General features: G+C 42.4%; 1 protein-coding gene across 10 annotated transcripts in view; it reads left to right on the top strand.

Moving 5' to 3' along the window:
• The window catches only part of ZMIZ1 (zinc finger MIZ-type containing 1), a 307,512-nt gene that overhangs the window by 268,509 nt on the left and 24,393 nt on the right, over positions 1-14,610 (top strand). For 7 of the 10 annotated variants that reach the window (XM_056351248.1, XM_056351241.1, XM_056351243.1 and 4 more), the window contains 7 exons: positions 1,318-1,432; positions 3,605-3,822; positions 5,242-5,440; positions 6,432-6,722; positions 8,892-9,074; positions 11,297-11,471; positions 12,739-12,925. In XM_056351248.1, coding sequence (XP_056207223.1) covers positions 1,318-1,432; positions 3,605-3,822; positions 5,242-5,440; positions 6,432-6,722; positions 8,892-9,074; positions 11,297-11,471; positions 12,739-12,925 — 1,368 coding nt within the window. The remainder of the gene's footprint in view (positions 1-1,317; positions 1,433-3,604; positions 3,823-5,241; positions 5,441-6,431; positions 6,723-8,891; positions 9,075-11,296; positions 11,472-12,738; positions 12,926-14,610) is intronic. The other 3 variants (XM_056351251.1, XM_056351244.1, XM_056351245.1) reach the window with 3 other exon arrangements.

The raw sequence follows: 14,610 nt of genomic DNA, 5'->3' as shown, positions 1-14,610 counted from the left end.
GCACCTTGTGCAGTGCAATTCCTGTTTTTTAATGATTTCACTGTGTGTTATGAACAGGCTAAGGAATGAACACATAGGTGGTCCTTGAGTTTGGCTCATAGCACAAAAAGAAGAAGTGGTCCAAGCCCGGGGCATTATCTGGGGGCATGGGAGAGCCAGCTCTAAAAAGAGCCCTTTTTAGCACTTCAGCAGGTTGGTTGTCTCAGCGTGCCTTGTAGGAGTTAATTGTGTGGCACTTCATGGTGCAGGCTTTGTAGAACATGGATAAAGCCCTCATGGAACCTGTATGGATTCTTTAGGCAAGGTAGCCCTGTGCAGAATTCCAGTGATAGCTGGTAGTCAAGGTGAAAATCCTGTTCTTGACATAAAATACAAGTCAGTGGTGTTTGAAATGAGACAGCAATACGTGCGTGTATTAGATGGTATATATATATATCTAGATGAGGAAATATGTGTAAGTAAGTACATATATGGAAATGGAAAACTAATTTGCAAGTTAATAGTATGAGAACAAGCAGATTTCAAGTGGAATATATTTTACAGTTATGGGATTAATAGTACTTTCACTGGATTTAATGTATTTCATTAATTACACTAGATATGTACCTATCCTGTGTTTGTTTTGAAGCCACCGATGCTTTCGTATGAAAAGAACTGTAAGAAATGTTTGCTTGTGTCTGTGGACAAAGCTAATGGAAAAACCCGATCCTTTCATCCACATATTTATCTCAAAGATGTGTTGTATATCTGCAGTTGATTTTCTAGAATGCTGATCAGCTAATACTGTTTTTGGCATGCAGCTTATCCATCGTGTAGAACACTATCTGAATTTCAATTTACTTTTGAAAATTACGTTGAACTGCTATTCCTTTAAAGGCTTTTCTGGCCATTTGGGGACCCGGTGCAGACAGTGGAGCTGCAGTCTGGTCTCTAAATCTAATTGAATTGATACAAGGCAGCTGAAGCAGTGGCTGTTGAAGAGCTTGAGATGGATTGCGAAAAATAAGTGCTTCTGAGCAACTTGCTCAGTGTCCTTGTTTGAAACTCTGCCCCTGAGTTTATTTTTACTTCCCCTGGTAACAGACCTTTATGGTAAAAGCCTTGCGCTTCAATGTAGTTAAGAAATTTGTTAATTCTGTATGGTTTTGATATGATCACCTTGCTATTAAAGAAACCATGGCTCTGAGAGTACTAGCCTAATAGCAGGAGGAGTGGAGAGTTAAGGTACTGTCAGGTGTTAATCCCTTTGTCCCTACCAGCAACTTGCCACTGTTTAAACTTCCAAAATCTCACCCTCGTAAACATTTGTTTTTGCAGTGATGGGTCTTTCCCTTACGATTCTGTTCCCTGGCAGCAAAATACCAACCAGCCTCCAGGCTCTTTATCAGTGGTCACCACAGTATGGGGTGTGACTAACACCTCTCAAAGCCAGGTAAGCTGGGTTTTATCCTCTCTCCCCCCTCTTGATACGGGTTTTCACAAATGTTTCAAAATCAAAAACTTTTTGGAAAATCCGCTCGGGATCGGTAACAGTGTCTGTGTTCTCTGGGTCGTACCTGGTGCATTTTTTTTTCCAGTCATGTCCTCTTCAGTGGCATCGGAAAGGAGGTGTCTAAGAGCTTGAGTCAGTTACTCCTTCAGCTGCATGCAGATGTCAGGCTTGGGTTTAGCATGTATTTTTTCACTATGTGGTTTCAACACTGCAAGCTTGATTCTGGGGTAATTCCAAACATCTTGGGAATTTCAGATTGAATTTGAGAGTTGTTTTCATTAAAAATAAAGATTCTAGCTAGATTCACCAAATGACAATTATTGTTGATTTTACATGGGATTGTGTCATACTTGTGGGCTGGTGAAATCCAGTGCCAAGTCTATCCCCACGCTGAGGTGCTAACTACCAGCTATAGGCTGTGCTCCTTGCACAGTCTTACTTTGCAAAAAATATTTCAATATGCATTGGAGGAAAAGCGTACGATCCTGGCTTCCAGGTGATCACCATACTTAATGGATTTTCATTTGGTTCTTTCTGCTCTTAGCTCTTTTTTTCCCTCTGCTATGTCTATTGAATTACGCTATACAAAAAGAAGCAGCTTTAAAGAAGGAAATGCCAATTATTTGTGATAGTGTGCTCTCCATGGGATGTGGCACAAATCAAGCTCTCAGACAGACTGGCCTTTTCTTACACCATAGGTGAAGTGCTCCAAACACATCACCATCTATAGTGAGTGCAAATGGTACATAAATCTAACCTGTCTTTTGTACCTTTTTCAAATCAAGTGACATTAGATCCCATTCAAAATTTTCTGTGGGTTTTTTTTTCTTACTCATTTTGGTCAGAAAATTAACAACAATTTTTTTCTGGATTGAGCCATTTGAAAAATAAAATTATTCAGGGGCCAAATCACTCACGTGGCAGTTATGTAAGCATTGGTTGTGGCAACATCTTTCTTCAAAAAATAGAGAGGAAACAGTTACAGGCTCTGTAACATCATTTATTATTGTTGGTTTCTTGTTTAACACCTTAAAGGAAAAGATACCCCACCTGGGAGAGGAACACCTGAGTAAACACATAGTTCTATACATTGTCTAGAAAATGGAAACACAGTTACTTGTGGAAATCTTTCACGCTAACAAAGGCAAAAGGGCTGGGTGGGAAGACTCAGAGTTTTATTCTGTCAGGAGAACTTGAACTCTTCATGGTACTTCAGGGGAATGTGCAATGAAAGAAAAAAAGTACTTCAGTAAAAAGAAGAAAATGCTTCTTCAGAATCACTGCAAAGGAAGGGTGAAACTCTGGAACCTGAAGCTTGGTCGTAGCTCTTCAGAGCAGATGGAAATGAGTGACAGGGTTTTCTGAAGGCTTCATGCTCCCCGCGGGAAAGGAATGAGCCAGGCTCACCAGTTCCCTCTCACAGATTCCCAGAGCTGATGACTTGGTCGTCTGTAGGGATCATGACCACTGAGTTTCTTCCCAAGTAGGAGACAGATTTCCATGCAAGCGATCCATGAACATCTCAATGGAAATCATAGCAATTTTGGTTCAATGGAAAAAAAATATGCTTTAAACAAGCAAACAGAGTCCTTTTAAAAACAGAACAGAGGACTCTCTTTTTCTAAGAAGCAATAAAAACAACTGACAGACTTCTATACGCTTGCGAGAGAGTTAGATTCAAGAACACGGTTAAGCCACTGAAATTTATTTCACAGTTTTTGCATCTGTAGTAGCCTTTGCAGTGTACCAGTGGGACCGCATATTTGCAAATTCAGTTTTTTAAACATTTTTTGAAAGTCCTACATGAAAAAAAAAGGAAAAGCTTGTACTTTCTCTTAATTGGATGAATTAGTCACCTACAGAGTATGATTCCACTAGGTCTTTATCATAACTTTTTTCGTAAGTGTGTTAGTTTGGGTTCCATCTAGTTAAAAATCTCCTGTGAAGGATAATTAGAGATCAGGAACTCTTGGAGACATCAACAAGGTGTATGCTCATTAGAGCTCACAGTACAGGGTGGTGATATTTTAATTTATTGATTGCAGCAAATCAGCTTAATTTGCTCGAGGTAGTTCAAGGTGCAACCCCTTACTCTCATGTTTCTCCTCGCAGGTGCTGGGAAATCCAATGGCAAATGCCAACAACCCTATGAACCCAGCAGGAAATCCCATGGCTTCTGGGATGACTACCAGCAACCCTGGAATCAATTCCCCTCAGTTTGCTGGGCAGCAGCAACAATTCTCCGCCAAGGCAGGCTCCACTCAGCCCTACATACAGCAGGGCATGTATGGGCGACCCAATTATCCTGGAAGCGGAGGTTTTGGTGGCAGGTAAGACTTCCTTGTGTGAGGTGGAGAATGGATGTATATAGTTGATGAAGCTTGTTTTAGTGACCTGGCAGAAGTGTCACGGGCTTATTTTAATTACATAAGGTCTCCGTAGCTGGCCTGCGCTGGTTAACTGAAGTGTGTACTGCTTTTACAGCTTCTGAAATCAGCTACCCAAACTGCAATGAAATTCATCACAGTAAATGGAAATGGCTTAGGTCAATCAATTAGCTCTAATAAACCCCCAAAATACAGCTTTAATTAAGAGAGATTGTTAAACAGACCACAGGCTTAGGAATGATTAACATTTAATAAGGCCAGGATGTGAAAGGTATTGATGGTATAATTTCTACGTGCATATGGAGGAATAAACTTGAGTATTTAGGCAAAGTAGCTTCCTATGCAGTGGGATATTTCTGCCCAAAGACTTACTCCACAGCAGGAATTTGAAAAGAGTTGGGGGTAGAGATGTTTGTTGTAGCGAGATGGGCAAGCTGTGTATTTATTTTGGGGAAGTAAATGCCACATTAGTGAAATAAGCCAAAACTAACAGCCTGGGTTTTGTTACGTTTTGCCTTTCTGTGTCTGTGCTTGGTAAACAAAGGTGGCAAGTGCACTTAACTGAAACCGCTATTGAAGGGTCCCTCTGCAAAGCCTGCTGAAAAGGTTGTTAGCATAGTCAGTCTAGTGTGAATGTAAGCCTGGGACTCGGGGAACTTATCTCTTCTTTCATCTCTGATCTGCTGGGTGACCTTGAGCGAGTCAGAAAGTTTCTTCAGCTTTGTATTAACATCTTCAAAACGGGCACAGTATACTGGCCCATATTCTAAGGATAGTTCATGTCTTGGAGTGGGAAAGGCACGGTTTAGCTTAATTTATCTTAAGATCAACAGGAGAGCTGGGTAGGAACTGCAAAAATACCTTGTGTGGGATCCAGCAGAGCTGATTGCGTTGGGTCTCTCCTGGCCTTTCTGCAAAGGTTCAGGGAGGAATGCTTTTACATCGGGAACACTTTGCATAACTCACCACTGAGGCAGCTGGCCGCGCTGTAGTGGAGGAGGCTCTCTGTTCGTGCTGCTGTGAAGTCTGCCCCTGCGCTATGGGGAAGTGGAGCATGCATTAACTTTCAGGATTTCAGTTCAGATTTGCAGTACACTACAGAGCTGCAAAGCAGCTCACTGGCCCCCAGAAGAACTGCTGGGGGTACCTGGCAGTCCCGGTGGCAGTCCTGTGACAGTTGCAGCTGAGCAACACTTGTAGCTCATGTACACACCCAGTTCCCTGTCCTGCTGGCTTTCATTAGGCATTAATGCGTGGGTTTGGAACAGCTCCAGATGAGGATCACACCAATGTTCCAACCAAAATCCACCAGGCACATTTTAATTCTCTCTTTCTTTCTTTCTTTCTTTCCTTCCCTTTCAGTTATCCCGGAGGCCCAAATACCCCTGCAGGAATGGGGATCCCCCCCCACACGAGGCCGCCAGCTGATTTTACCCAGCCAGCTGCAGCTGCCGCCGCTGCTGCAGTTGCAGCTGCAGCTGCTACAGCAACAGCTACAGCTACAGCCACTGTAGCAGCCCTTCAGGAAACACAGAATAAGGACATGAACCAGTATGGACCGGTAAGAGAGCAACCCTTACGTCTTTGTACCTGCCTGATGTGGACTGTTACAGGGAATTGGGCTGTCCTTCTTACTCCCTTGTTTGTTAGGGTGCCTACTCTATTTTTCTTTTGTGCATGAGATGAGCATGGTTATAAATGCTTATGAGAAACTGCTGGAATGTGTGTATGGAGGTATGAGTCGGTCTCCTGTGTTTTTCCCAATAAATCTTGCCTAACTGTGTTTTGTAGTTTGGAGATTGCCCCTTAAAAAAACCTGCAAGATTACCCAAAGTTACAGCTGCGTCTGACATGATATATTACTGCTGCCTTTGCCAGCTCTGTGAACCTCTAAATTTGAGTACCTGGTGAAATGTTCCAGAATCTTGGAATAGGTTTTGTACCGCTTGGGTAATTGTTTACTTTGCCAACTACAGTTGGTTGGTTGGGTTTTTTCCTTCAAACAAGGAAACAACAGTAGGAAAGAGATTTACCTTTTAATAATGTTCTCTATGAGAACAGCTTATATGAGACGTGCATTTCTGGTGATCCGTAGCCTCCAGCATGTCATGAGATAATTTTTTTCCTAAAATAAACAAGGGTTTGATCAATTCAGGTTTTTTCCTCCTCAGCTGTTTTACGTCTCTTGAGTTTTAAAGTATATGGGCCCATATGCCATATAACGTAAAGAAGCACAGCGGTTTAGTAGTGTTGTGCTGTACTTACACAGCCAACTTCCTAACTTGTTACCTTACAGTAGTAGATTAGCCAATGTAAACGATTTAATTGCTTACCTTAGACTTAATGTCTTACTCTCTTATGTGTTCTACAATTCCAGTTGACTTTTATTATAAGTAACATCACCCCCATCAAATGTTGGAGACCATTGAAAGGAAAATGCGACATAAATCCTCCCCGTCTTCCCTGCCTCAAAAGCATGTTCAGCTCCCTCCTCCCATTTTAAATGCATGTCGCATTTTATTCTTTTTTTTTTTTTTCTTCTTCCGTTGAAGGTTTGTTCCTCTTTCCAGATGGGTCCAACTCAGGCTTACAACAACCAGTTTATGAACCAGCCTGGTCCTCGTGGCCCTGCTTCTATGCCTGGCAACATGAACCCAGCAAGCATGGGAGCAGGAATGACGCCTTCCAGCATGAGTGGGCCACCCATGGGCATGAACCAGCCTCGGCCTCCTGGAATGAGTCCCTTCAGTACCCATGGGCAGAGGATGCCTCAGCAAGCCTACCCAGGCCCACGCCCCCAGTCTTTGCCTATACAGGGCATAAAGAGACCATACCCAGGAGAGGTAATAAAATAAAGTGTTTTTTGCCTACTTGATTATTTTGACTGAAGGTTGCAACATGCTGGGTAATGCGTGGCGTGCATCCCTGTAACATATGTACATCTTTTTCCAGCCTTGATTGCAATGCTGCCGTGAAATTAGAAGTGGCAGCAGCTCTTCCTTGTGAGCTTCTAAAGTGTTCTGGTTGGCCCTTGCTATGTTAGTCAAGATGACAGTCGTCAAAGCCAAGAAAGTCCCAAAACCAGCTGAGCCCTCACTGTGTCACTTTAAGATTCTCATGCTAGATGGTGAATTCATAGACCTTATGTAGACTTCCTTCACAGGAGTGGATTTATTTAACGTGACAACTTAAAAGAGATGTTGAAGGTGAAATACTTCATTTGAGGCCAGTACATACGTGATCTGCATTTTCTTGGGTGGTTTTATTGTTTAAAAGAAATACAGGGCATATATTGTATAAATACCAATAGTAATAACATTTATTTTGAAGACCAATTGCTTTCCAAACTTCTTGAGGCTTGGTTTTCATAGGCACTGAGATGAATATAAATCATGTTGAACTCCAGTCCCTCTGTGACAGCATTTATCTAATATAAGTTTATTTGCAGTGTGGTATTTCTGTCTGAGTTCCCATGCTGTTATATGAGGTCTGAGTGGCTTTGTAGACAAAATTACATTGCCATGGACTTGTATTATGACCTTGGGCAAAACACTTGGGTCAAAATCTTAAAGAAATTTAGACAACAAAAGATGTAGACAGATGAGCTTTTGGATTTTAAAAAGTACCAGTGCGTGTTACTATTCCAATTGGTGTGAATCGGGCAGCAGAAGCTTTTGAGAACTCCACCAACTCTCTCTCAGCATCTGTACGTGCCTAACTGTCTTTACAAATCTAGCTGCCGGTTACTAGCTTCAGAGAGAACTTCCTGGTGAAATTCTGTATTAAACTGAGACAACAGCAGCTATAACTCCAGGTGTAGAGCTTTGAATATTATGATATTGCCCTGACTATAATAATGGTAATAAGAGTTTATAGGAAACACCCAGAAAAGAGTACCATGACATGCAGAAAATAAACATATATTGTTGAGCTACATTTCTTTCCTGATCTGCAAACTATTATTTTTTGAAGGAAAGATATTTTTTTAAAACTAAAAAAAAAAAAAAGATCAGTAATAAAATTAGTGAAATGTTTTTTGCAGGAGTTGCTTCTCTGGGAAAGCTTTTCACACTGTAAATATAGCCACTTGCTCTACAATTCAGTTAAGAAAACACAGAATGTGGCCTGTTCAGATAATTTTTATCTTCGGATTTCATATTTTAAGGAAGCCTGTAAATCCCTTTTGGCTGCTTCAGAAGCAGGTTTTTCATTGTATGTGAATCTGATCATGTTACCAAGAAGTCAGTACTGAATAGTGCCCTAAATGTTACATGCTTGCTGGTCTGGAATTCTGCACATCCTATAGATGCTATTTGCTTATTGGGTTTTGAAAGCTTCATTTTTGAAACTTCTTATTAATCACTTGATTTGTTTCAAATTGACATTTTATTATCTTTAAAGTTCCATTTTCATGACTTAGATTCCAAAACTGCAGCACAGCACTAGCTAGCACTAGCAAGGTTGTTTATGACTAGTAATAGCTTCTCTTTAATTGTAGGATGCTGCTACAAACCCTAGCACAAGGCCAGCAGGGCAGTTGTGACGAGCAGAGAGCCATGAACAACACAGCTTCTATGCTCTGCCCATTCCAAAGTTTAATTTTTGTTACATTATGTTTTCTCATTGTGCTCCCATTCTCCATTTGGAAAAGGAGCCCCATGGTGGGGGCTGGTAGCACCTGCAAAAACACAGAGTTTTTATGAACATTGCATCTGGTTGTAATTCTGGTTTCTTCGAGCACAGTGCCCTTTGACAGCACTGCAAGGCTGAGTCTGGGTGCGTTAAGGTACATGGTTATTTGTGGGACCTTGATGTTTTTGAGTGAGTATTGATTTCCAGCCACCAGGGCCTTGGTTTAGGCATGAGTGGCACTAAGTTGAGGAGTGTTCACCTGGAGGGGTTTTTTTTGTGCTTGTTTTGATTCCACTGTTGAATGTATGTTGATAATCCATTCAAGAAAGCTGCTTGCGTACAACAGATCTTTGTCTTATTTCATCTCTGTCATGAAACAGCCGAATTATGGAAACCAGCAGTATGGACCAAATAGCCAGTTTCCAAACCAGCCTGGTCAGTACCCCACTCCCAACCCTCCAAGACCCCTTACGTCTCCCAACTATCCTGGACAAAGGATGCCAAGCCAGCAAAACACAGGGCAGTACCCTCCTCCAACGGTCAACATGGGGCAGTATTACAAGGTAAGAATTTTTAGATTAACTTGTTGCATTCTGGTAGGCATTTATGAATGAAATCACATTAATGACTTCATAGATACTGCTTTTACTTAATTAGAGGCAAGAGAAAAAAGCACAGTGTTTTTACTAATGTTTTGGATATCGCAGAGTCAAGTAAATAAGCCAAATCACATTTTAACTTCAGAGCAGTTCATAAAGAAAATCGAATGTTACTGCAGCTCATTAGAGGCTTTTACAAGAAAATGGTGGTTTCGCTTTAAAAATAGCATGTGAAAAGAAGTACCTAATGGGATTCAGGTGTAATACTTTCACTGATTCATGGCACCCTGGAAGAATACAACTTTGGAAATTTGTAATAAACAAGTTCCACATTGCAGTGTCCCAGTTTCAGACCTGCAGTGGTCACTGTTGGCTTAAGCCAGGCCAAACTTAAAAGCTGTTCCAGCTGTAGAACTCATCTTTGAGCTGAAGTTTGCCTGACTTTCTTAGATCGCTTCCCTTCCCCTATTCTCCTTTTCCTTCTGTGCTGCTTGTTTTGGGCCAGAATTAGAATTGTTAAAATGTTGCCTAAAAGCTGTTCTGTGGATACATCTTGAGCACTTGGTGTTCTCCAATGGAGTTTGTACTGAGGGCCTGCTGAGGTTTGCCAGGTTTGAAGTACCCACAAAAGCGATCTTTTACACGCAGGTACTCCAGTGAGTATACAAACGGAGAGGGCTGTTGATGGGCTGACCTGCTCTTAAAGCATTAGCTGTTAAAGCCTCTGGACTACATTCTGATTTTGAATATAGGCTGGAAGAATCTTAAGTTGCACGCTGGTGTTGAATTGGAATTGTTCCGGTGTGATTTGAATGGAAAACACCATTGAAATAAAAGGGAAAACAAAACCCTTTGCTGTAGAGCATCTGTTCTGTGTGCAACCAAGCTGTCCACTGTGGTACCCAAAGGAACACCTGTTGCATTGGGCAGCTTGTGCAGTACACTGCCAGGAAGGACATGAGGAGGAGACAGATCCTCAGCTACTGTAATTCCAGTGCAGTCACTTTACACTGAAATAACAGCAGAAGATCTCTGTGAAGTTTTTAAATGACAGATATTTTTAATATGTTTTACATTTGTTTATTTTAGATGGGGTTCAAGTTTTTTGTTTACAGGATAGTTCTAACAAAGGGAGGTTATCCTGGCTAGGGGAGAAATTCCAGCTTGCCACAGACAGGACTTGAACCTTTGGATTGTAGTGATTATGCAGATAGTAACTGTATGTGTTAAAGAAAAAAGCAAAGGTGGTTGGAGATGTAAATACTGAAGATTTCAGAATGCAGCTCTGTTATGTACTTCACTGTGTCCTGGGCTAGCATGCTGCACAGCGTTTAGACACAGAATCAGATTTGAAGTCCTGATGCTTTGGTTGCTTGTAAAGGCTTTCATCTTCTGACACTCTCATGTGTATGTGCTTGTGGTACAGGAGCTATTGGGAGAAGAGTGCCATGCAATTGCCGTTTTGTTTAATGTCAGCTTCCTTTGCATCATGGTTACTGGTTTATTCTGTCAACTGCAACCATCCCCTTAATTAGAAGACAAAAAACCAATGATGTTTTTATACTAGAGCTACTATTCATACTTAACTATCCTTTTTCTCTTAGCCTTTTTTACTTGGCAGCAAACTAAGAACAGACTCAAATTGTAGGTACACAGAATAAGACATCCCCTGACCCCCAGAGCTTTCACTCTGGGTAGACTAGTTGGACAGGAGTGGAAGACAGGGTAGATGGAAGTAAAAGAGACACAGACATTCTAATTGCACATCTTTGGATTTTGTTTTTCATGTAGGCTTTTGTGCACTGGGGCTGTTTTGGGAGGAAGCCAAAGAGATACAAAGGGCTGGGTGGGTTGGGGTGGTGTGGAAAAACTGAAGCGAATGGCTGGCTGGTTTTGGAAAGAGCGTTCAGAGGAATGTGATAAGCCTCTTGGCAGCCTTGCTTGAATGTGGTCATTGCCTGAATTAAGTTGGCTGACCTGCTGGTTTCAGTTCCGGCTTTGCTCTCCTAGTCTGCCTCTTCCCCGAAGGCCTCACGGGATGTCTCGTGGTTTCTTGTCCTTCTGGAGACAGAGGGGCCTCCCCTACCTTGTTTGTTGTCTTTGGTGTTTGATAGCAGTGCAGTTCACCAGGCTTGCTATTCTTACGTTCAGGCTGCAATAACAATGTGATGTTATTTATTTTCTAGCCATCAAGGCCTGTACCTGTGGCAAATTACCCTCATTCACCTGTTCCAGGAAACCCCACGCCACCTATGACTCCAGGGAGCAATATTCCTCCATACCTGTCACCCAACCAGGATGTCAAACCACCATTCCCACCTGACATTAAACCAAATATCAATGCTTTACCACCGCCTCCAAGTGAGTAGCAAACAGAATGCCCCACAGTTGTTTATTGTCCCTCTGTTCTCTGCCACGTACCTTTCAGAGCCTGGGAACTACCTGTGATGGCTGCTCTGGGAGATTGTGAGGTTGTGACCAGTGCTGAGCACAGTGCAGGCTCACTAGAGGCAGTGGGCAGGAAAGAAAAGATTGGTATCCCCTCCTAAAACAGAGTATCAGAAAAGTTCTTCCAGGGTAAACTTGTAAGGATTTTACTTCTGAAGTAATCCTTCGACATGCTTCCTGAGGATAAAACACATGATTTTGGGTTGCGTTATGTGTGCTTGTTAGGCTTGTTTGTGGTATGAACTTCCATACCTGTGGTCTGTTTTGTTCAAGGGCAAAGCCATTCATTGAACATCACCGCCGAATAGCATAAAATGTGAATATTTATAGTGGTGTCTCTGTTGTGATCCATACAGGCTTCTTAAGAATATTCAGTAGTATGCCAAAAATTGATATATGTCCCTTTCAAAATGGCTCAGCATCACAGCTACATTTGGCTGAGAACGGGGTAGGAATAACAAGATATCTCTGACTGTGTACTAGCACAAGATGTTTGAGATTTTGAAGTGGCTGATGAACAATCGGAGATATCGTTTACTAGGGAACTGGGAGAACCTATATGTTTTATGTAAAATAACTGCTGCTGCGTTAGCACTTTGCAACTGGTGTTTGGAGTTCAGGATAGCTGAAAAGTGGAGGAAGGTGGCCTGCAGTGTTACTTGGGCAAGAACACAGCATATAAAGACATTTGGGCTTTACAGACCAGCTGTAAGGTACCACAAAGGCTCCTGTTACAGGGTCGGATAGTAACTGAATACCAGTGTCTTCGGTCATTGGGTAGTGTCAGCTGTTGAAACTGTTGGAACTAACTGGGTAATGTTGGTCCCAGTTCAAAGTGGGGAAAACAAGCAGTTTGCCATAATTAAAAGATTTGTTGTCAGACTTCTGCCAACAGAGTAAGCCTGGACACAGAACCTGTGCAGTAATAAAACCCAGGAATTCTTACCATGCCTGGTTTCTCCTTGTGGCCAGAATACTAAGGTCCTGATGTTAAGTATGGGAGAACAGAAGACTTTGGTTTGCCATCTCTATCAGTTTGAGCCCTGTCACTTGTATCAGATGTAGTTACTTGTGATGTTGTTTTTTGTGTGTATGAACCTGCTAAGTTAGACCCAGTAGGAGATCACTGTGCCATTTGTTACTGTTCTGTATAAATGTACACATTGTTATTGCACTGCAGATGCTAAAGGGAAAGTTCACGCTTTCTCTCCCTCTTCGATCCCAGCCAACCACAACGATGAGCTGCGTCTGACGTTTCCCGTGAGAGATGGTGTTGTACTGGAGCCCTTCCGGCTGGAACACAACCTGGCAGTCAGTAACCATGTCTTTCACTTACGACCAACTGTTCATCAGACGCTGATGTGGAGGTAAGCTCAGCCTTGCTGCGAGCAAGTCTCGCACCCGGTGATGGAGGAATGGCAGGCCCAATGAACTTCATTGAGGTGTGCCATGATTTTACCTTTAAAAATTGTGGCCTCGATAGGAAAAATGCCCTTTAAACTCACAGATACTCTCACCTGTCCAGAGACAACACATTCTAAAAATGCTTCCTGATCTGTGTTGCATGTCCCTGCTGATAGCGTGGGGTATGCAGTGTTGAAAAAAAACACTGCAACTGTTACATCCTTCTCTGGGTGGAACTGGTGTGGGACGTGCATGACCAACACTGGTACAAATTTCCATTTGGGAGACTCTGAAGTCCTAGGTGCTTTGTGGCATATGAAATGTTAGTTGCAGGAGTAACTACGCAGGGCTGTTACAGTTCATGCTTACATTAAATGGTGCAGAATGTCTGGTAACGAAAAATAACACACTGATGAAGGACCTGATTTAGAGGTTTAGTAAATCATTTGGAAAGCCAAGGGCTTAGATCCTCCAGACTTTGGAAACCAACTTTCTGAATTCTCCCTCTCCTATGGCTCCGCAAGTAAGGGCAGAGGTCAGAAATACTAGAGCATAGCTTTCTGCATATAAAGGCTTCTGGTTTTCACTTGCAGTGGGTACTGCTTTCCAGAACGTAAGAATAGTTTTCCCAGGTGGTACTTTGCTCCAATTCACATGGATCTGCATAAGTGATTCCAGGTTAGGTCCTGATTCCACTGTGCTCACGGAAGGATTTTAGATCAAATGACAGACAGACAGAGCCTTCTTTCTTTCTTTTTTTTTTAATTTGTGTATTTTCAAATACCATGGAGTAATTTTGTCTCCTTGTTCTGTTTTTCTCAGAAAGTATCTCAGTCTTTGTCCTGGCTGCTGATTATATTGTTTCAGCCTGTCTCTGTGCATCTGGTTAGTTACTCAAGATCGTGTATGGAGGTTGTTTCACAGGTGTAGCAGCTGAGATGGTAAAACGCAGCATCTTAAGCACATCTTCCATTACGCCTGCATCACAGTTTCTTCCCGAGCCTGGACCACACCCCCCTTGGCCTTAATGTCATTGATAACTTGCAGCTTCAGCTTTTTACCCTGTGAGGATCTTCTTCCCCTTAACTGGAATCCACCTGAGACTTCTGTTTTCATGGTGTGGGGGGCATGAGGTGGGCAGAGAGATGGGCTCAGTTCCCCGCCCCAGGGACAGGCTCTGGCTCTAAAGCTGAGGCTTGCTGTGGGGTGCAGGAGCCCTGGCGGCCACGGTGCCCCCCTACCCTGAGGTAGCCTGGGGGCTGGGAGGGAGGGAGGTTGCAGGCAGACCACATCCAATAATTAACACCTAACTTTGAGGTCAGTTATTGCTTACTTGCATTTCATTATCGTGGAGTACTCGCAGCAGAGGGAATTTTGGCAGTTATTTGCCGGTTCTTATTAATAAGTAATCACTACTGGGGATTGTGCTGGCTCATTCAGTAGATTTATAGTGCTGCACTGAGGCATGAGGCTGTTTCTTAATATCTGTTCATTCTTTCTTCCTCAGCTCACCAAACACATAGCCTTTATTTAAACTTATTTTAATGAAGACTCATAGGTAAACTGTGCTCAGGTCTGCTGTTTTGAAAAGCTCGTTAATAGTGGGGAGAATGGATGGTCCTGTAATGAAGTCATTTCACATTTAACT

The sequence above is a fragment of the Falco biarmicus genome, chromosome 9, assembly GCF_023638135.1.
Source record: "Falco biarmicus isolate bFalBia1 chromosome 9, bFalBia1.pri, whole genome shotgun sequence".
Classification (NCBI taxonomy): Eukaryota; Metazoa; Chordata; class Aves; order Falconiformes; family Falconidae; genus Falco; species Falco biarmicus.
This window is presented reverse-complemented; position numbering and strand designations above follow the sequence as displayed.